This window comes from Heptranchias perlo, chromosome 28 (genome assembly GCF_035084215.1).
Source record: "Heptranchias perlo isolate sHepPer1 chromosome 28, sHepPer1.hap1, whole genome shotgun sequence".
NCBI classification, from domain to species: domain Eukaryota; kingdom Metazoa; phylum Chordata; class Chondrichthyes; order Hexanchiformes; family Hexanchidae; genus Heptranchias; species Heptranchias perlo.
This window is the reverse complement of record NC_090352.1, coordinates 39464827-39488785: the sequence shown is the minus strand read 5'-3', so window position 1 is coordinate 39488785 and position 23959 is coordinate 39464827. Positions and strand designations below refer to the sequence as shown.

Below are 23959 nucleotides of genomic sequence, written 5' to 3'. Positions count from 1 at the left end.
TGCCCACCCCCCTCAACCCAGGCAATCACCTGCCCACCCCCCTCAACCCAGGCAATCACCTGCCCACCCCCCTCAACCCAGGCAATCACCTGCCCACCCCCCTCAACCCAGGCAATCACTTGCCCACCCCCCTCAACCCAGGCAATCACCTGCCCACCCCCCTCAACCCAAGCAATTACCTGCCCACCCGCTCAACCCAGGCAATCACCTGCCCACCCCCCTCAACCCAGGCAATCACCTGCCCACCCCCCTCAACCCAGGCAATCACCTGCCCACCCCCCTCAACCCAGGCAATCACCTGCCCACCCCCCTCAACCCAAGCGGCACCAAACAGCCCAAAGGAGCTCGAGAAAAACAAAAGATTTTTTAAAAATAACTCTTTGCAAATAGGTAAAAAGTCTAGCCAACCGTGTAATTTAGGAGATGAAATGCACACGTGGATAATCAAGAGCGGGCAAAGGGAACAGTTCACATTCTCCTGTAGTGTGGTGATATATTCCGCCTATTAATACAGGACACACAGCCTTCAGCAATCAACTAGCAAGAGTTGATGGCAACGTTGTGTGAATAACCCCTAACATGAAAATGTGCCACTCACAGTGTTGTATCCTGCATGGGTCCCAGTTTTTCCATGGTTTCACACAGTCTGCCACACACAGGAGTCCAGCAGAGGCTGATTTCCCCCATGTTTTCCCCTCCATCAGCTGCACCTCACAGTGTAAATGTCCAAACCTCCCTGGAGCTGCGTCTAGGTGGAGTTGTGACAATCCATGTCTGTGAACCTGCCTGTCCCTGTTAAGTAAATGGGATCTGGCATTCAGTAACAATTGGGTCTGTGCATTACACAGCAGAGTTCGACAGCAACCCACAGAAATGGAGGAAGGGGACCGGTGGTGTGGGTCGATTCTGTCAGGTATTGTCAACGTGCCCTAAACACAGTTTATCTGAATAGAGCTTCTATCATCCAAACAAGTTTCCTCACTGACCTCCACTGGCTCCCTTTTCCTGGTAGGTTGATTTCAAACTTCTTGTCCTAATCCTCAGACTCCTGCTGTTCTCAGGCAGTGCGTGGCCATTCCTTTAAGAATTGTAAAGTTTAAGAGCGATCTCACCTTTATGGAAAATTGACCTCACCAAAACACGTAATTGATACTTTATCATAGCTATAAGACTTGCATTTATTTAGCACATCTCACAGGGGTCTGTATACACTGGGGGTTGATTTTAACTTGTGGCGGGATCAGTATGAGGCAGGGGGGGGTGCGGGGTGGGGGAGAGGGGGAACGGGCAGGCCACCCAGAAGTCTGAATGCTCGTGAGGCCAGGCCCATTTCGAACTGCCGGGGCTAATTTTAATATCTGAAATATTTTTGGTGGTGTTTCACACCTTACCCAAAAGACAGTCCCTCTGACAATGCAGTACTCCCTCAGTACTTCATGAAGTGTCAGGCTAGATGGTGTGTCTCAGTACTACTGTGGGGCTTAAATAGAAAGAAAGAAAGAACTTGCATGTATTTCTATCGCACCTTTCACGACCTCCGGACGTCCCAAAACACTTTACAGCCAATGAAGTACTTTTTTGAAGTGTAGGCACTGTTGTAATGTGGGAAACGCAGCAGCCAATTTGTGCACAGCAAGATCCCACAAACAGCAGTGAGATACATGACCAGATAATCTGTTTTTTAGTGATGTTGGTTGAGGGATAAATATTGGCCCCAGGACACGGGGGAGAACTCCCCTGCTCTTCTTTGAAATAATGTGGAGATGCCGGTGATGGACTGGGGTTGACAATTGTAAACAATTTTACAACACCAAGTTATAGTCCAGCAATTTTATTTTAAATTCACAAGCTTTCGGAGGCTACCTCCTTCCTCAGGTGAACGATGCGGAAATGAAGTCCTCGAAATGAAGTCGCATTTATAATTCACAGAACAATGCTGGTGATAACAGACAGTTTTTTCAACTGCCCGTTGCCAAGGCAATCAGTGTGCAGACAGACAGGTGTTACCTGCCAGGTCTCAGAATATACAAATCACCAAAAAAAACAACAAACAAAAAAAAACAGAGATAGAGAGGTAGAAACATAGAAAAGACAGCAACTGACCCGTTATATTAAAAACAGATAACATTTGTTCGCTGGTGGGGTAACGTGTAGCGTGACATGAACCCAAGGTCCCGGTTGAGGCCGTCCTCATGGGTGCGGAACTTGGCTATCAATTTCTGCTCGACGATTTTGCGTTGTCGTGTGTCTCGAAGGCCGCCTTGGAGTACGCTTACCCGAAGGTCGGTGGCTGAATGTCCTTGACTGCTGAAGTGTTCCCCGACTGGGAGGGAACCCTCCTGTTTGGCGATTGTTGCGCGGTGTCCGTTCATCCGTTGTCGCAGTGTCTGCATGGTCTCGCCAATGTACCATGCTCTGGGGCATCCTTTCCTGCAACGTATGAGGTAGACAACGTTGGCCGAGTCACAGGAGTATGAACCATGCACCTGGTGGGTGGTGTCCTCTCGTGTGATGGTGGTATCTGTGTCGATGATCTGGCATGTCTTGCAGAGGTTACCGTGGCAGGGTTGTGTGGTGTCGTGGACGCTGTTCTCTTGAAAGCTGGGTAATTTGCTGCGAACGATGGTCTGTTTGAGGTTGGGTGGCTGTTTAAAGGCGAGTAGTGGAGGTGTGGGGATGGCCATAGCGAGGTGTTCGTCGTCATTGATGACATGTTGAAGGCTGCGGAGAACATGGCGTAGTTTCTCCGCTCCGGGGAAGTACTGGACGACAAAGGGTACTCTGTTGGTTGCGTCCCGTGTTAGTCTCCTGAGGAGGTCTATGCGATTTTTTGCTGTGGCCCGTCGGAACTGTCGATCGATGAGTCGAGCGTCATATTCCGTTCTTACTAGGGCGTCTTTCAGCGTCTGTAGGTGTCCATCGCGTTCCTCCTCGTCTGAGCAGACCCTGTGTATTCGCAGGGCCTGTCCATAGGGGATGGCCTCTTTGACGTGGTTAGGGTGGAAGCTGGAAAAGTGGAGCATCGTGAGGTTGTCCGTGGGCTTGCGGTAGAGTGAGGTGCTGAGGTGCCCGTCTTTGATGGAGATTCGTGTGTCCAAGAAAGAAACTGATTCTGAGGAGTAGTCCATGGTGAGCTTGATGGTGGGATGGAACTTGTTGATGTTATCGTGTAGTCTCTTCAGTGATTCCTCGCCGTGGGTCCATAGAAAGAAAATGAAATAGTGAATAGTGAAATGAAATAGTGCAATGTGATCTTTTACATCCACCTGAGGGCAGACGGGGGCCTCGGTTTAATGTCTGTCCCTCAGTATTGCACTGGTGTCAGTCTAGATTATGTGCTCAAACCTCTGGATTGAGACTTGAACCCATGGGCCTTCTGATTAAAGGCGAGAGTGATACCCACTGAGCCATGGTGAAGCTGAATCTACAATTAATGTTCCTGTGGCAATACTGAGTGCCAACCAAGCTGGACTGACAGGATCCTTTGTAAGCATAGAGTCAGCGAGAATCCAAGTGAAACTACCCCACTGATCTGCTGATTGCCTGGGGCCAGAATGTTAATCTGTGGCTAATGAAGCCCATTTAAGCATTTGCTCCTCATTGTGACCACATGCACATTTGTTCTCATCTTTGAATAGGTGTCACTTTAGATGTATGTTATCTGGAAGTCCCAGATTGCAGCTCTATGTACCGGATCATATTACCGTTCGTATCTGCTGTGCGTGGAACTAATCACCGCTCACCGACCACTCCTCGGGCTAGATTCTGGAATTACTGACAAATTATCTGCCAGAATCAGAACACTACGCCCCTGGTACATTCAACAACACAGATGCACGTAACCCCATCACACCACAAAGTGACAGGTCTCTCGTACGTACGCTAGAACACAATTAGTGCTGCAGTACTTTAGATTTAACAAGTAGGCCATGTTTGTATGAGCAGGCTGCAGTGTTGCCTTGTGACCAGCAGGTAGAGCTCAGTCACCACTCTGAGAGGGCCTCATTCAGATGGTTCTCACCAACAAAAATCCAACGAGACTTAAAAAAAAGGTCCACAACCAGACATTACTCCCGTAAATGTACAACACATCTTGCCTTCCCCGGGAAAGGAATGAACCCTTAGATATTCCTTCCTTCTGATGTTAAAAATGCTTCATGGAGCGAGTGAAATTCCAGCTTATTTCTTAGCTCTAAGCTTTTTTTAATTCGTTCATGGGATGTGGGCGTCGCTGGCGAGGCCGGCATTTATTGCCCATCCCTAATTGCCCTTGAGAAGGTGGTGGTGAGCCGCCGCCTTGAACCGCTGCAGTCCGTGTGGTGAAGGTTCTCCCACAGTGTTGTTAGGAAGGGAGTTCCAGGATTTTGACCCAGCGACGATGAAGGAACGGCGATATATTTCCAAGTCGGGATGGTGTGTGACTTGGAGGGGAATGTGCAGGTGGTGTTGTTCCCATGTGCCTGCTGCTCTTGTCCTTCTAGGTGGTAGAGGTCGCGGGTTTGGGAGGTGCTGTCGAAGAAGCCTTGGCGAGTTGCTGCAGTGCATCCTGTGGATGGTACACACTGCAGCCACAGTACGCCGGTGGTGAAGGGAGTGAATGTTTAGGGTGGTGGATGGGGTGCCAATCAAGCGGGCTGCTTTGTCCTGGATGGTGTCGAGCTTCTTGAGTGTTGTTGGAGCTGCACTCATCCAGGCAAGTGGAGAGTATTCCATCACACTCCTGACTTGTGCCTTGTAGATGGTGGAAAGGCTTTGGGGAGTCAGGAGGTGAGTCACTTGCCGCAGAATACGCAGCCTCTGACCTGCTCTCATAGCCACAGTATTTATGTGGCTGGTCCAGTTAAGTTTCTGGTCAATGGTGACCCCCAGGATGTTGATGGTGGGGGATTCAGCAATGGTAATGCCGTTGAATGTCAAGGGGAGGTTGTTAGACTCTCTCTTGTTGCCTGGCACTTGTCTGGTGCGAATGTTACTTGCCACTTATCAGCCCAAGCCTGGATGTTGTCCAGGTCTTGCTGCATGTGGGCACGGACTGCTTCATTATCTGAGGGGTTGCGAATGGAACTGAACACTGTGCAGTCATCAGCGAACATCCCCATTTCTGACCTTATGATGGAGGGAAGGACATTGATGAAGCAGCTGAAGATGGTTGGGCCTAGGACACTGCCCTGAAGAACTCCTGCAGCAATGTCCTGGGGCTGAGATGATTGGCCTCCAACAGCCACTACCATCTTCCTTTGTGCTCGGTATGACTCCAGCCACTGGAGAACTTTCTCCCTGATTCCCATTGACTTCAATTTTACTAGGGCTCCTTGATGCCACACTCGGTCAAATGCCGCCTTGATGTCAAGGGCAGTCACTCTCACCTCACCTCTGGAATTCAGCTCTTTTATCCATGTTTGGACCAAGGCTGTAATGAGGTCTGGAGCCGAGTGGTCCTGGCGGAACCCAAACTGAGCATCGGTGAGCAGGTTATTGGTGAGTAAGTGCCACTTGATAGCACTGTCGACAACACCTTCCATCACTTTGCTGATGATTGAGAGTAGACTGATGGGGCGGTAATTGGCCGGATTGGATTTGTCCTGCTTTATGTGGACAGGACATACCTGGGCAATTTTCCACATTGTCGGGTAGATGCCGGTTTTGTAGCTATTCTTCATCAGATGGACAGTCATATCTGGGGCCAGTATCTTAAGGTTTGGGGGCTCCACAGATGAGCTGACGATAAAGAGAACGTTTTTTTTACTCTTGCACTCGAATTTGCTTTTAGCCCAGAAAATCTTCCAGATTTCCCTGAGATTGTATCACGTTGACAAGGTGATAATTAACAATATTTACTGATTACTTGGATGAGGTAACTTACTAAATCACCACTCAGTAGATGGGTAGAATCTGCCTCTTAATCTCCTCTGTTCTAATTAAAACAGCCTCAGTTTTCAAGTCGTTGTATTTGTATTTCCTCACACCGGGCAACATCCCAGTGAGTCCACACACTATCCTCGCTAAATCCTCAATACCTTTCCAATAGTGTAGAGCCCAAAACTGCACACAGTCCTCCAACTGTGGTCTTACTAAATAAACTCTGTATTACCCACATAAATGTAAAGAATTCTCTATTTATACTTGGTCGTTTTTATATGTTTAATGTAGCTAGCAGAACTTGAAATATTATAGGCACACAGCATTACTTTACAATAATCCAGCAAAACACTGCGTATTATAATGCTGTAATCACAAATTGAAAGTCAGTCATCAATCTTATGCATTATTTACAGACTATTAAAGCAACAATCCCCAACACCAAACAATCCCAACACCAAACAACCCCCAACACCAAACAACCCCCAACACCAAACAATCCCAACACCAAACAATCCCCAACACCAAACAATCCCCAACACCAAACAATCCCAACACCAAACAACCCCCAACACCAAACAATCCCAACACCAAACAATCCCAACACCAAACAATCCCAACACCAAACAACCCCCAACACCAAACAATCCCAACACCAAACAATCCCAACACCAAACAATCCCAACACCAAACAACCCCCAACACCAAACAATCCCCAACACCAAACAATCCCAACACCAAACAACCCCAACACCAAACAATCCCCAACACCAAACAATCCCCAACACCAAACAATCCCAACACCAAACAACCCCCAACACCAAACAATCCCCAACACCAAACAATCCCAACACCAAACAACCCCAACACCAAACAATCCCAACACCAAACAACCCCCAACACCAAACAATCCCCAACACCAAACAATCCCAACACCAAACAATCCCAACACCAAACAACCCCCAACACCAAACAACCCCCAACACCAAACAATCCCAACATCAAACAATCCCAACACCAAACAATCCCAACACCAAACAATCCCAACACCAAACAATCCCCAACACCAAACAATCCCAACACCAAACAACCCCCAACACCAAACAATCCCAACACCAAACAATCCCAACACCAAACAATCCCAACACCAAACAATCCCAACACCAAACAACCCCCAACACCAAACAATCCCAACACCAAACAACCCCCAACACCAAACAATCCCAACACCAAACAACCCCCAACACTAACCAATACCAACACTAACCAGCCCCCAGAGAGGTATAAGGCAGGATGTATAAAAAGCAAATCCCACCCAGGAAGTGTCAGTTTTCCCCAACATGACAATCACCCTGAGCAGACTTTATACGTTTCCCTGAATGTTCCAGTTGTTTATGGTGGAGTTTTCAGATTTATACTGGGTGTGTGCCTCAGGTTCAAACATTGGCTGAATTTGTTCATTAAACGTCGAGAGGGAGCGATTGATTTTATTCAGTTTCATTCTCTGAATTGTGTTCTGGTTTAACTCTGTGTTATGGTTTCAATGCCTGGTTGATTCTTTGAAGGTACATTACAATTCCATTTAAAGAAATTCGTGTTAAACTTCAAAAAATCCTACTTTAATCCATCCTTTCTGCCATGGATATACAGATTATTTTTGTAGAATCCTATCCATATCATGGTATAACATTTTGTGGTCATACTAGTAAACTGGACACTTTGTACTCAGTCCTACATTACAGTGTGACCATTAAAGACCCCCCCCAAAGCTGATTACATGAACTTCCCCGATGACCCCCATGGATAAATGCAGCGCTGAATGGAACAGACCAGAAAGTCCGAGGTTCAATTCATGTTCTTTGATGAGTCACCTGATCTCAGCCCCTGGGTTAGGGAGGGGAACATCAGCCAGAGTTCTTCAATGGTATCGCTATCTAGAGACCTCCCTGCGGGAAAGGGCGTGGGTGCAGATGTTGAGTGAGGACAAGATTGGGCTTGGCTGTGATGCACCCTGTAGTTGAATAGCTTGCTGATACTCTCTGCCTGGGCTTGTATGTAAAGAATAGGAATTTAGCCAAAGGTACCAGAGGGTGGTCGGCTTCTGTGTAACCGGACTCCAGCAACAGTCGGAGCGTTTGGAAGAGATGGGGAGGAAACTGGTAAAAAATAAAGTAAAGTTTGTGTCCAACTGACTGTTGTTCCAGACAGCGCCAGACGGCTGGAAGAACTCAGTGCGGCACAACCTGTCTCTGAATAAGTGCTTTGAGAAAGTGGAGAACAAGTCCGGGGGCACCTCCAGAAAGGGCTGCCTGTGGGCCCTGAACCCCGCTAAGATCCAAAAGATGCAGGAGGAGCTGCAGAAATGGAGGAGGAAAGACCCAGCAGCAGTGAGGAAAAGCATGGCTAAACCAGGCAAGTGGGGAACGCAGGGAACAGGCTGTGGCCTGCACTGGTTTATGTAATAAATTCAGCAGCTGGCTTCTCGCCTGCTTCATTTATACTGGGGGTTAACCCAGCAGGGCTCCAGACACCAGTTCCATTCCATGGATCAGCTAATGAGAAGGAACAGATGGTGCCTGACCTGCCGAGTGTTTCCACCATTTTCTGTTTTTATTTCAGATTTCCAGCATTTTCAGTATTTTGCTTTTGTTGAAGAAAGACTTGCATTTATATAGCGCCTTTCACAACCTCAGGAACTCCCAAAGCGCTTTACAGCCAATGAAGTACCTTTGAAGTGTAGTCAGTGTTATAATGTAGGAAACTCGGCAGCCAAATTGGTGACTGATCACTGGGGACTGTGAGTGACCAGAGGGTGACTGGTTATTGGGGACTGAGAGTGATCAGAGGGTAATTGGTCATTGGGGACTGAGAGTGATCAGAGGGTAATTGGTCATTGGGGACTGAGAGTGATCAGAGGGTAATTGGTCACTGGGGACTGTGAGTGATCAGAGGATGACTGGTCACTGGGGACTGTGAGTGACCAGAAGATGACTGGTCACTGGGGACTGAGAGTGACCAAAGGGTAACTGGTCACTGGGGACTGTGAGTGATCAGAGGATGACTGGTCACTGGGGACTGTGAGTGATCAGAGGATGACTGGTCACTGGGGACTGAGAGTGACCAAAGGGTAACTGGTCACTGGGGACTGTGAGTGATCAGAGGGTAACTGGTCACTGGGGACTGTGAGTGATCAGAGGGTAACTGGTCACTGGGGACTGAGAGTGACCAGAGGATGACTGGTCACTGGGGACTGAGAGTGACCAAAGGGTAACTGGTCACTGGGGACTGTGAGTGATCAGAGGGTAACTGGTCACTGGGGACTGTGAGTGACCAGAGGGTAACTGGTCACTGGGGACTGAGAGTGACCAGAGGATGACTGGTCACTGGGGACTGAGAGTGACCAAAGGGTAACTGGTCACTGGGGACTGTGAGTGACCAGAGGGTAACTGGTCACTGGGGACTGAGAGTGACCAGAGGGTAACTGGTCACTGGGGACTGTGAGTGACCAGAGGGTAACTGGTCACTGGGGACTGAGAGTGACCAGAGGAGCTGCACTGTATGTAATAAATTAAATTAAATTCCAAATTATTTTTTACAGATGAACTGGACAGATTGATTGGAGAAAAACCTGATAAAACAAAGTCTTTAATGATGGTTTCACCTCCTCTGAATGCTCAAACGCCATTGTCTCCACTGCATGTTCGGGACCAGCCCCAGTGTCTGGGACACATGCAGCCTCAATGTGCAATTCCACAACCTCAGCTTCACCCATACAGCGAGGCCAGAATGCAGGTGGACACTAACCAGGATTACTCAGATCATGCACGACCTCATCAATCTCAGCTCTACATCCAAACCAGAACACAGGTCAACACTACTCAGTACTCCCCCATCCCGGGCCAGACACCACCAATTCACAGCATCCCGGACATCAGCAGCCAACTGCTCATGGCCAAGGATATACAGGACATCCTTATAGAAGGAGATATCAGTACAGATATCGATGCACTCAATCCTAGTCTTGTAGACTTTGAACTTCAAGGTAAACCTCTCAACGTCAGGCTGATAATCCCTCTGAATATTAAAAGAGGCTCCACATCAGAATTCAATTTATTACCTCATTACCTTTAAAGAGACATGGCCACCAAGAGATTGGATGTTTAGTCGTTAAGAACAGCCCTTCCCCCCCTCCCCCGATGATTCAGTTGGTGAGGGAGGTCTCTGTTGAAAGTACCATAAGATTTTCTCTCTCTTATGGAATTCCCTCCCTAAACCTCTCCCCCTCTCTCTCCTCCTTTAAGACCCTCCTTAAAACCCATCTCCTTCACTGAGCTTTCGGTCACCTGTCCTAGTATCTCCCTCTCTGGCTCGATATCCATTATTTCTGATTACACCTCTGTGAAGCACCTTGGGCTGTTTTTCTGTGTATAAATGTAAGTTGTTGTAGTTACAGCGACACCACGAGTTGGAGAATGTGATTACAGTGATGCAAGTCCACAGGCCGTTATTATAATGGAGGTGGAGCAGGTGTGATCATTTTCGATGTAATGTTAATATTATGCAACTTAATTTTCATACTACAGTCACCAAGAAGGAGAGAGATTAGAACTGGCTTTATTTACATCTAAATGCTTAACATATTATACTCTCTTCCTGTAACACAGTGTTAACCTGGTTAAATAGTGCAGAGAGGAATTGTTACAAGTGCATTAGTGAACTGGCTGATGAGATTTCCAACCTATGGTTATCGAATCAGTCAGAATATGACAGCTGATAAAATATCACAATCACTTTGGGGATACTGATTAATTATTCAACTGACTGGACACAGTAACAGTGCAGTTACATTGTCAGGACTTTATTATTAATATTCAGGGTTCAAAAATTAAATCTACGCACTGAAGGTTTAGTTGGAGTGTGAAATAACGTTTGGATTCCTGTCCCTGATTCACACATCAACCAGAATAGTTCGACCACCCACACCGTCCCCACCCACACCGTCCCCACCCACACCGTCCCCACCCACACCCCCCACCCACACCGTCCCCACCCACACCCCCCACCCACACCGTCCCCACCCACACCCCCCACCCACACCGTCCCCACCCACATCCCCCCACCCACACCGTCCCCACCCGCACCCCGTCCCCACCCGCACCCCGTCCCCACCCCGTCTTAAAGGAGGAGAGAGAGGCGGAAAGGTTTAGGGAGGGAATTCCAGAGCTTAGGGCCCAGGCAGCTGAAGGCACGGCCGCCAATGGTGGAACGATTAAAATCGGGGATGTGCAAGAGGCCAGAATTGGAGGAGCGCCGAGGGTTGTAGAGAGATAGGGAGGGGGTGAGACCATGGAGGGATTTGAAAACAAGGATGAGAATTTTAAAATCGAGGCGTTCCCGGACTGGGAGCCGATGTAGGTCAGCGAGCACAGGGGGTGATGGGTGAACGGGACTTGGTGCGAGTTAGGATACGGGCAGCAGAGTATTGGATGAGCTCAAGTTTACGGAGGGTAGAAGATGGGACGCTGACCAGGAGAGCATCGGAATAAAAGTCTGGAGGTAACAAAGGCACAGATGAGGGTTTCAGCAGCAGATGAGCTGAGACAGGGGTGGAGACGGGCAATGTTACGGAGGGGGTAGTAGGCAGTCTTGGTGATGGAGTGGATATGGGGTCAGAAGCTCATCTCAGGGTCAAATAGGCCTCCAAGGTTGCGAACGGTCTGGTTCAGCCTCAGACAGCGGCCAGGGAGAGGGATGGAGTCGGTGGTGAGGGAACGGAGTTCGGGGTGGGGACCGAAGACAATGACTTCAATCTTCCCAATATTTAGTTGGAGGAAGTTTTTGCTCATCCAGTACTGGATGTCGGACAAGCGATGTAACAAATCAGAGACAGTGGAGGGGTTGAGAGAGGTGGTGTTGAGGTAGAGCTGGGCTGTGAGCAACTAAATCAGCACAGACTGATGAAAACTTTATATTCCTCGTCTTTAAAACTTTACTGATATTGTTTTGAAATACTTCACAACTTTGGATTTCAGAAATAGTCAGAAATAGTCACTACTAAACTGGAATTTAATGAATCCCAATTGCCAGAGCGGCTTTGCAGGATTAATCTATCGTTTAATTTGCAGGTAATCTGTGGGAGGAGCTAAAGGATGACAGTTTAACCCCAGATCCACTGGTCTCAATTGCAGTGTCTCCACAATGTCCTTCATTCTTTCCGTTCTGCTGGAGCAGCTTCCCGCCAGACAGCAGCAGTGCAGTTACCCGCCCTCGGAGCAGCGCAGAGCACAGCCTGGCCGATCTGCAGCTGGCCGGTATCTACAACACCTGCACAGACTTAGGCAACAAGCCCAGCTCTCATCTGAGCAACACCACCTCCACACCAATAACTCTGATATGATCAAGGTCTACGTATCAGTGAACACACTGATTACAGCACCCAAAGCCGGACAGCATTGATAAACTCCCAGGAGGCAACCAAAAAAATCCTGAATAAAGTGATCCACTGCTTTCAGAAGTGGCTACACAAAGTCCCCCTGAACCTACTGACCAATCACAGCCAGCACTGGACAGGCACTTATCTACAACCAATCATAGAGCAGGAGTGCACAGTTTACAACCAATCATGGGGCAGGGGTGCACAGTCTACAACCAATCATGGGGCAGGAGTGCACAGTCTACAACCAATCATGGGGCAGGAGTGCACAGTCTACAGCCAATCATGGGGCAGGAGTGCACAGTCTACAACCAATCATGGGGCAGGAGTGCACAGTCTACAACCAATCATGGGGCAGGAGTGCACAGTCTACAGCCAATCATGGAGCAGGAGTGCACAGTTTTTCAACCAATCATGCGGCAGGAGTGCACAGTCTACAACCAATCATGGGGCAGGAGTGCACAGTCTGCAGCCAATCATAGGGCAGGAGTGCACAGTCTGCAGCCAATCATGGGAACAGTACGGCTATGGAACAGGCTGGTTTGATGTTTCTGAGATTGCTGGTAAAGCCTCTCGTCCTCTATACTTCTGTAAAGTTGAATTTAAAATATTCTTGAATGAAACATTTGCTCATCTCTCACTCACAACTCGTAAAGAAGACCAATCCTGCTCACTGTGTGTTCCAGATTTACCCTTCTGCTAGAAACACCCACCATCGGCAATCTTCTGGATGTATTCAAGAAGTTGGAGGTGCCATCCCTGAAATGAGATTAAATCGAAGCCCTGTCTACCTGTTCAGGTGGATGGTAACGCTCTCCGGGCACTATTCAAAGAACAGCTGGACTTTTCCTGATATTCCTCTCTCAACTAACACCACCAAGAAATATTAACTGCTTATTCATCTCATCGCAGTTTGTGGGATCTTACTGTGTGTGAAGTACCTGCTGTGTTGCCTATATAATCACAGTCGCTGCACTTCAAAATCATTCATTGTATCTGAAGCGCTTTGAGGTGTTTCTGAAGGACCTTATCTGGTGCTTTATAAAACACAAGTCTCACTTTACTTACCTTCACATAGAATCATAGAATGGTTACAGCACAGAAGGAGACCATTCGGCCCATCGAGCCTATGCTGGCTTTTTGTAAGAGCAATCCACTTAGTCCCATTCCCCCACTCTTTCCCCATGGCCCTGCAAAGTTTTTCCCTTCAAGTATTTATCCAGTTCCTATTTTGAAAGCCACGACTGAATCTGCTTCCACCACCCTTTCAGGCAGCACATTCCAGGTCATAACTACTCGCTGCGTAGAAAAGTTTTTCCTCATGTCGGCTTTGGTTCTTTTGCCAATCACCTTAAATCTGTGTCCTCTGGTTACCGACCCTTCTGCCAATGGGAACAGTTTTTCTTTATTTACTTTATCTCAACCCTTAATTATTTTGAACACCTCTATCAAATCTCCTCCGCTTGAGGGAGAACAACCCCAGCTTCTCCAGTCTATCCATGTAACTAAAGCCCTGAACCATTCTAGTAAATCTTTTCTGCACCCTCTCTAAGGCCTTCACATCCTTCCTAAAGTGCGGTGCCCAGAACTGGACACAATACTCCAGTTGTGGCCGAACCAGTGTTTTATAAAGGTTCATCATAACTTCCTTGCTTTTGTACTCTATGCCTCTATTTATAAAGCCCAGGGTCTCGTATGCTTTATTAACCGCTTTCTCAACCTGCCCTGCCACCTTCAAAAATTTGTGCACATATACCCTCAGATCTCTCTGTTCCTGCACCCCCTTTAGAATTGTACCATTTAGTTTATATTGCCTCCCCTCATTCTTCCTGCCAAAATGTATCACTTCGCACTTCTCTACGTTAAATTTCATCTGCCACGTGTCCGCCCATTCCACCAGCCTGTCTATATCCTCTTGAAGTCTATCACTATCGTCCTCACTGTTCACTACACTTCCAAGTTTTGTGTCATCTGCAGATTTTGAAATTGTGCCCTGTACACCCAAGTCCAAGTATTAATATATATCAAGAAAAGCAGTGGTCCCAGCACCGGCAAGATAATGCAATAATCGTTGGCGATTTTAACTTTCACATAGATTGGACAAATCAAATTGGCAAAAATAGCCCTGAGGAGGAGTTCATAGAGTGTATTAGGGACTGTTTCTTAGATCAATACATCAGGGAACCAACCAGGCAACAGGCCATTTTGGATCTGGTAATGGGTAACGAAACAGGATTAATTAATGATCTCAAAGTGAAGGATCCCTTGGGAAGCAGTGATCATAACATGATAGAATTTCACATCAGTTTGAGAGTGAGGATCTGGAACTACTGTATTAAACTTAAATAAGGCCAATTATAAAGGAATGAGGGCGGAATTGGCTAAAGTGGACTGGGTAAACAGATTAGATGGTATGATGGTGGATAAGCAGTGGCAAACATTTCAAAAGATCATAGAATCATAGAAGTTACAACATGGAAACAGGCCCTTCGGCCCAACATGTCCATGTCGCCCAGTTTATACCACTAAGCTAGTCCCAATTGCCTGCACTTGGCCCATATCCCTCTATACCCATCTTACCCATGTAACTGTCCAAATGCTTTTTAAAAGACAAAATTGTACCGGCCTCTACTACTGCCTCTGGCAGCTCGTTCCAGACACTCACCACCCTTTGAGTGAAAAAATTGCCCCTCTGGACCCTTTTGTGACTCACAACAAAAATATATCCCTGTGAGGAGGAAAGACTGCACAAAAAGGGTGAACCAACCATGGCTAACTAAGGAAGTTCAGGATGGTATCAGGTTAAAAGAAAAAGCATACAACATGGCAAAGATTACTGGTAAGCCCAAAGATTGGGAAAACTTTAAAAACCAGCAAAGGATGACTAAAAGAATAATAAAGAGGGAGAAAATAAATTGTGAGAGTAAACTAGCAAGAAATATAAAAACTGACAGTAAAAGCTTCTACAAGTAAATAAAAAGGAAGAGGGTAGCTAAAGTAAACATTGGTCCCTTAGAGGATGAGACTGGGGAAATAATAATGGAAAACAAGGAAATGGCAGAGGAATTGAACAGATATTTTGTATCTGTCTTCACAGTAGAAGACACTAATAATATACCAATAATAGTAGAAAATCAAGGGGCAAAGGGGAGGGAGGAACTAAAAACAATCACTATCACCAGAGAAAAAGTACTAGGTAAACTAATGGGTCTAAAGGACGACAAGTCCCCTGGACCTGATGGCTTGCATCCGAGGGTCTTAAAGGGAGTGGCTACAGAGATAGTGGATGCATTGGTTGTAATCTTCCAGAATTCACTAGATTCTGGAAAGGTCCCAGCGGATTGGAAACCGCAAACGTAACACCCCTATTCAAGAAGGGAGTGAGACAGAAAGCAGGTAAATATAGACCAGTTAGCCTAACATCTGTCATTGGGAAAATGCTAGAATCCATTATTAAGGAAGTAGTAGCAGGACATTTGGAGACTCATAATACAATCAAGGAGAGTCAACATGGTTTTATGAAGGGGAAATCATGTCTGACAAATTTATTAGAGTTCTTTGAGGATAGGTGGAAAAGCAAGTTGTGATGAGGACACAAAGTGTCTGCAAAGGGATATTGACAGTTTAAGTGAATGGGCAAAAATTTGGCAGATGGAATATAATGTGGGAAAATGTGAAGTCATCCACTTTGGGAGGAAAAATAAAAAAGCAAAATATTATTTGAATGGAGAAATACTACAAAATTCTGCAGTACAGAGGGATCTGGGTGTCCTCGTACATGAAACACAAAAAGTCAACAAACAGGTGCAGCAGGTAATCCGGAAGGCAAACAGAATATTGGCCTTTATTTCTAGGGGGATGGAGTATAAAAGCAGGGAAGTCATGCTACAACTGTACAGGGTGCTGGTGAGACCACACCTGGAGTACTGCGTACAGTTCTGGTGCCCTTATTTAAGGAAGGACATACTTGCATTGGAGGCAGTTCAGAGAAGGTTCACTAGGTTGATTCCGGGTATGGAAGGGTTGTCTTATGAGGAAAGATTGAACAGGTTGGGTCTATACTCATTGGAGTTTAGAAGAATGAGAGGAGATCTTATTGAAACATACAAGATTCTGAGGGGACGCGATAGGGTAAATGCTGAGAGGATGTTACCCCTCATGGGGGAATCTAAAACTAGGGGGCATAGTCTCGGAATAAGGGGTCGCCCGTTTAAGACGGAAAGGAGGAGGAATTTCTTCTCCCAGAGGGTCGTGAATCTTTGGAATTCTTTACCCCAAAGAGCGGTGGAGGCTGAGTCATTGAATACATTCAAGGCTGAGTTAGACAAATTTTTGATCAGCAAGGGAGTCAAAGGATATGGGGAAAGGGCGGGAAAGTGGAGTTGAGGTAAAAATCAGATCAGCCACGATCTGATTAAATGGCGGAGCAGGCTCGAGGGGCCGAATGGCCTACTCCTGCTCCTATCTCTTATGGACTCCTGGGGAATACCACTGTACACCTCCCTCCAGTCCAATAAACAGCCATACTCTCTATTTCCTGTCACTTAGCCAATTCTGTATCCATGCTGCCACTGCCCCTTTTATTCCATGGGCTTCAATCTTGATAACAAGCCTATTATGTGGCATTTTATCAAAACCTTTTGAAAATCCATATATACATCAACCGCATTGCCCTCATCAACCCTTTCTGTTATCTCATCAAAAAACTCTATCAAGTTAATTAAACACGATTTGCCTTTAACAAATCCGTGCTGGCTTTCCCTAATCAATCCACACTCACCCAAGTGACTGTTAATTTTTTCCCAGATTATTGTTTCTAAAAGTTTCCCCACCACTGAGGTTAAACTGACTGGCCTGTAGTTGCTGGGTTTATCCTTACACCCTTTTTTGAACAAGGACGTAACATTTGCAATTCTCCAGTCCTCTGGCACCACCCCCGTATCTAAGGAGGATTGGAAAATTATGGCCAGCACCTTTGCAATTTCCGCCCTCTGCATTGTCCTGATGTGTACTCGACCATGCGGTGACTGGAACTCGTATCCCCTTCCCTGCCTCCAGTGGTGACAGAAATGGTTTGCTTTCTATCCATCACCTGTCTCCAACGTTTACTCTGCTCTTATAGAACAGATATGAACTGTTAGGAAGGGATGTGTTACAGACTTGGAAATTAAAACATCAATCCTTGCATTTATATCACATCTTATCACAGTGTTGAAGCCTCTCAGACCACCTCACACAGTAAACTACCTTTCAAAGTACAGTGCTGCTGTCACACAGACAAAAGCCATCATTTAAACGGAGGGATAATATGTGTAGTGAGGTCATGCCGTCTTACAGCAGGTAACTGAACTTTTCACAGCAGCGCGACTGACACATTACACTCGAGAAAAAGTTTCACTGTGTCTCTCCTGGAAGCATGGAGCAGTCTGTAGACTCACACTGTGTAAATTCTTAAATTCCATGTGTGATTGTGTGTGTGTGTCAGAGGAGATCCAAAGGTTTCGTGTCAGTCAGTAGTAACTGAGAGCTGTTTAGCACCAGAGGTTGAGTTGCTAGCTATGAAGGTTGGGGACCCATTCCTGCTGTTATAACTCAAATTGCAGAAGTCAATCTAGGAATGATGTTTTAAACTTTTAGTTATCCAGCAACTCAGTATATGTCACACCGAGTGCCTTGCTCTCAAACACTGTGCTTTTATTCTGTTGGTCGCTGATGCACTGAGCTGCTGAAAGGTATTTGGGTAATTTCGGTGCCCATGACTCCTTACCTATGGGTCTTGTTCCAGCGACGATACTATTAAAGATAAACGTTCCATTCCCCACAATCCCGAGGGCAGCAGAGACCCCCAAACCCCTCCAGCACGTGAGTGCAAAAGACAAGGCTGAAGCGTTTGCAACCATCTTCAGCCAGAAGTGCCGAGTGGATGATCCATCTCGGCCTCCTCCCGATATCCCCACCATCACGGAAGCCAGTCTTCGGCCAATTCGATTCACTCCACGTGATATCAAGAAACGGCTGAGTGCACTGGATACAGCAAAGGCTATGGGCCCCGACAACATCCCAGCTGTAGTGCTGAAGACTTGTGCTCCAGAACTAGCTGCGCCTCTAGCCAAGCTGTTCCAGTACAGCTATAACACTGGCATCTACCCGACAATGTGGAAAATTGCCCAGGTATGTCCTGTCCACAAAAAGCAGGACAAATCCAATCCGGCCAATTACCGCCCCATCAGTCTACTCTCAATCATCAGCAAAGTGATGGAAGGTGTCATCGACAGTGCTATCAAGCGGCACTTACTCACCAATAACCTGCTCACCGATGCTCAGTTTGGGTTCCGCCAGGACCACTCGGCTCCAGACCTCATTACAGCCTTGGTCCAAACATGGACAAAAGAGCTGAATTCCAGAGGTGAGGTGAGAGTGACTGCCCTTGACATCAAGGCAGCATTTGACCGAGTGTGGCACCAAGGAGCCCTAATAAAATTGAAGTCAATGGGAATCAGGGGGAAAACTCTCCAGTGGCTGGAGTCATACCTAGCACAAAGGAAGATGGTAGTGGTTGTTGGAGGCCAATCATCTCAGCCCCAGGGCATTGCTGCAGGAGTTCCTCAGGGCAGTGTCCTAGGCCCAACCATCTTCAGCTGCTTCATCAATGACCTTCCCTCCATCATAAGGTCAGAAATGGGGATGTTCGCTGATGACTGCACAGTGTTCAGTTCCATTCGCAACCCCTCAGATAATGAAGCAGTCCGAGCCCGCATGCAGCAAGACCTGGACAACATCCAGGCTTGGGCTGATAAGTGGCAAGTAACATTCGCGCCAGATAAGTGCCAGGCAATGACCATCTCCAAAAAGAGAGAGTCTAACCACCTCCCCTTGACATTCAACGGCATTACCATCGCCGAATCCCCCACCATCAACATCCTGGGGGTTACCATTGACCAGAAACTTAACTGGACCAGCCATATAAATACTGTGGCTACGAGAGCAGGTCAGAGGCTGGGTATTCTGCGGCGAGTGACTCACCTCCTGACTCCCCAAAGCCTTTCCACCATCTACAAGGCACAAGTCAGGAGTGTGATGGAATACTCTCCACTTGCCTGGATGAGTGCAGCTCCAACAACACTCAAGAAGCTCGACACCATCCAAGATAAAGCAGCCCGCTTGATTGGCACCCCATCCACCACCCTAAACATTCACTCCCTTCACCACCGGCGCACTGTGGCTGCAGTGTGTACCATCCACAGGATGCACTGCAGCAACTCGCCAAGGCTTCTTCGACAGCACCTCCCAAACCCGCGACCTCTACCACCTAGAAGGACAAGAGCAGCAGGCACATGGGAACAACACCACCTGCACGATCCCCTCCAAGTCACACACCATCCCGACTTGGAAATATATCGCCGTTCTTTCATCGTCGCTGGGTCAAAATCCTGGAACTCCCTTCCTAACAGCACTGTGGGAGAACCTTCACCACACGGACTGCAGTGGTTCAAGAAGGCGGCTCACCACCACCTTCTCAAGGGCAATTAGGGATGGGCAATAAATGCCGGCCTTGCCAGTGACGCCCACATCCTGTGAACGAATAAAAATTTTTTTTAAAAATCGGGCGAGAGGCGGATCACTCCAGCAAAACTCTTCAGCACAACGTGAACAGGGCTTCCTATATCTCCACGTTCAGATAGAACAGCAACAGGGGTCAATATATAGATGAAAAGAGGCCCGACATTTTGACTTGAGCACAAAGGCTCGCATGCTTAATCGAGAACTATTCTGGGAAGATCTGTGCCATAATGGAATTATTTAGAACAAAGAGTCTTTACTGACAGGAACTTGTATATATTTTATATTAAATGTTTTAAAGTGATGTATATTAGTCGATCTCCTGCTTCCACATGGAAATCAGAACCAAGTGTGGTCTTCAGGTGAAGCGGGGAATAATTAGACCAGGGTAATTCAATCACCATTTTAAAGTCATACATTCAGTCTTTATTTGTATATTTCCATAATAAACTCCTTTGTCCACACTTATAATGGAAACTGCCCATGTAAACTGTCACGGTGTAATTACACCTTCACACCACTCGTGGCACTGCAGCACCTCTACTCGCCAGAGTGCAGTTACCCTGTGACAGCTTTACACGGGTACCTCCCATTCCCATTCTAAATATGGACATCGGAATTCATAATGGGAAGTGCACACAATGTAAGATTACATGTGCATGCACACCGCACACACTGCCCCACACACATGCACACCACACACACACACACGCACACACTACACACACACACACCCCCAAACACACACGCACACACTACCCCACACACATGCACACCACACACACGCACCTCCAGGGTGCATTCATAAACAGTTGGGCTCTCATACACAGATCAGAGTATGCATGTCTGAAACTTTTCTCTGCATTATTTTAGTGGGTTAATGCCTCTGCTTGCAGACAAATGCGCTAAGCTGGTCACCCACGGCCCCTCATAACTGGTTAATCCACAGAAAATGTTGAGAATTCAGGAAGATTTACTGGTTAAGTTTATTTCACCATTGCAGTAATCTGTTTGATGAGTTTCTCTGCCCAGCTCTGTGTTGGGATTAAAACAGAAAAAGCCAGAGATGAAACGCAGGAAACACCTCAGCCAGGGCCTCCCGTCAGACTGTGTTGGACTTTTGATCCATGTTAATATCTTTTCTCTTTCTGACGCCAACCGATCTGTGTAATTCCAATATTTTTGGGTTTTATTTCAGATTTCTAGTATTCAACAGTATTTTCTTTCTGTCGCTGGGGACTCTGCTCCGGTTACAAGTCTACTCCACGTTAGCGATGGTCAGATTGCTATCTTTGGGGTAATGCAGTATAGTTGATCCTCCAACTGCTGCAAATGGAGAGGGTAGAACACTGTCTGATGCACACAATTGACCACACACAGAGTTAGGAACATTAGGAACAGGAGGAGGCCATTCAGCCCCTCGAACCTGTTCCGCCATTCAATGAGATCATGGCTGATCTGTATCTTAACTTCATTTACCCTCCTTCACTCTGTATCCATACTGTACAAAGGTCAGGGCTTCCTCCTAGGGCAGTATTGCTCGCGGTCTGTGACCAGACCATTCCCGGAGAGGCAATAACAGCCCTGACACTGAAGCAAAAGTTCATCAAGAAAAGGATTGCAGACAACTCCCGTTTATAGAATGTTTGCGTGTAACAAGGTGCTTTACAAGAGCAATCGGGGGGGGGGGGGGACATGAAGCAAGAATATAAACAGAAACTGCCAGACATATTCAGCAGGTGAGTAAAGGGAACAGACAGGCCATAATGTTTAGGGTATGTGCCCTTTATCAGAGCCCTGAGCAGGAAGTGGGCGAGAAGCTAATTTGCCGTAAGCCCAGTCTGTAGTTAGCCTGTAACTGTGTGCGGCTGATCGGGGGTGATGGGTGATGGGTGATGGGTGCGAGGTTTCTGTCTATGATCAGGAGTTTTAGCACCAAATCTGCTTTGAGGTGAGAACAGGTGGTCACAATAATAAAACCAGACTCTGGCACTAAGCCGAATTGGGAGCAGAAGCACCAAGGAGTGAGAATAATTACTGAGGACCTCTGTACATCTCATTGTTAAACTGAATAAATACAAGGTTTATCTTTCCAACTGTTTTGTTTCCTGTTTCTACAAATACAGTCTCTGCTTTCCACCAGTCAACAGTGGCTCTGGTTTCTGCTCCTGATTGCAGCGTCTGTTAAACTCTATCCACAGACCACTGAACACTCAACAGGCAGCTCCTGGTGACACCACTGGCTATTGGGAGGGGGTTTCCAGCCAATGGAAAACAAAGCTGTTAGTGATTGTAGAACTAAGGGACAATGATACAGACTTGGCCAGTGTCGTTCAAAACAAGACATTCGGTTTACTTTTATCCCCACAGAGCAGTAGATGCCCCTCAGTAGCAGTCAAAACGACATAAATTAACTCTTTGAAAAGGAGCAGGACAAAGTTGGGACAGGGCGAAGTACAATGGATCAATTTGTGCCTCCCCAGCTTCACTGCGAGAGGAAGTATATTATGGTGCTTTAACAAGTCTCAAAAATCTCATCACTTCCCATCCAATAGTGACTCGCGTCGGCAAACTGCACGTACCAGAGTTTCCCATCTCGGCCTTATTGCTGTGGAGAATTCCCAATGGGATCTCACACAGCCCCCAGTGGCCCCCTTGAAAATGGCACAACCATTGGTTGTGGGGACGAGCTTGGCATGGATTAGGCCTCTCCCGCCCAACCCAAATCCCAGAAATTCCCCTACCCTCCAGGAGTGGGTGTCTCTCCCTTCACAGCCCCAAGAGGGAAAGGCATTAGCAGCAACGTAATTTCAAACGGGCTAAGAGGAAAATTGAAAGATAACGGCTAAGTAGAGAAATGATTAAACAGTTAACAGTGCACAGAGGTTTGGATCAACGGATTCTGCAGAATATAAACTGGTTAGGACTGAATTTATCGAGTGCCTGGCAGGTTAATGCTGGAGTTTCTCCTCAATTACTTTGGGGAAAAATATCCCAGTGTTCTCTCTCTGAATCGCTAACGGAGATTGTAGATTCAGTGTTGGACCCCTCCATTGCCTCTGCTGTCAGACTGCTTGCCTTGGATAAATTGCAATTTCCTCCAGCTAAGCATTGGGAAAACCGAAACCATTGTCCACAAACTCTGTTCCCTAGCCTCCGATTCCATCCCCTTCTCCGGCCACTGTCTCAGCCCACCTGCTGCTGAAACCCTCAGCCATGCTTTTGTTACCTCCAAACTATTTGAAAGCTCTCTTGGCCAAACTACATTGGCTCCTGGTCTCATCCTTGTGTTTAAATCCTCACCTTTCCTTACCTCCATAACATCTCCATCGATACAGCCCACCCCTCTCCGTTCCTCTGGTTTTAGTGCAACCCCTCCATTGCCCCACCCTTAATGGCCGTGCTTTCAGCAGCCTAGGCCCCACACTCCTTACCTAAACCGTCCATCTCCTTTAAGACCAAGTTTTTGCCATTTCTCCTTTCTTGACTTGCCATCGATTCTTTGCTTACACCTGTGAAGCACCTTGGGATATTTTTCTGCGTTAAGGGCGTGGTGTAAATACATTATCTCTTCTACGCTTAATCACTTCCTTCACCTGAAAATATCCAGCTCCCTCTTGCATTTGCTCTCTGATTCCGCAGTCTGTTCAAGTGGTCACAATTAAACGGCCTCCTCATCTTCCCTTTTCTCGGCTGCAGTCTGCTCAGGTCAAGCTCATAAATCAGCCAATCGAAACTGGGCTGTTCCGCAGTTATCTGGGAGAGAAGCTGTTGGTTATTGAGGGATCCTCAGGAGACCAAGGGTCTTCTATAACCCAAATAAAGATTCCACATTCTACCATAAAATCACTCCTTAATCAAAGCTAATCAATGGTTTCCTTGGATGCCAACACTACAGACCAATCCTTACTTATCGAGCCAGTGTGATGCATTTCTTGAGGTCCAATCTCTATCAGCACTAAACACGAGTGTGAGTCAGTCAGTCTTCTCCTGATGTATTACTAGGGGGGGGGAGCCAGGGAACAGAGTCAAGATCCCCCACCTGCTCTCTGAAGTGGGGGACAGACCTGAGGGAAGACACAACCAAACAAAACTACAACACTGTAC

The 23959-nt window shown here is 46.9% G+C and overlaps 1 protein-coding gene across 1 annotated transcript in view; it reads left to right on the top strand.

Annotated features, from left to right (window-relative positions):
- LOC137299236 (forkhead box protein N1-like) overlaps nucleotides 1-12397 on the top strand; it is a 45401-nt gene extending 33004 nt beyond the window's left edge. The window contains exons 6-8 of the mRNA XM_067967899.1: nucleotides 8064-8271; nucleotides 9458-9901; nucleotides 11985-12397. Coding sequence (XP_067824000.1) covers nucleotides 8064-8271; nucleotides 9458-9901; nucleotides 11985-12256 — 924 coding nt within the window. The 3' untranslated portion in view covers nucleotides 12257-12397. The remainder of the gene's footprint in view (nucleotides 1-8063; nucleotides 8272-9457; nucleotides 9902-11984) is intronic.
- The last annotated feature ends 11562 nt before the right edge of the window (nucleotides 12398-23959 follow it).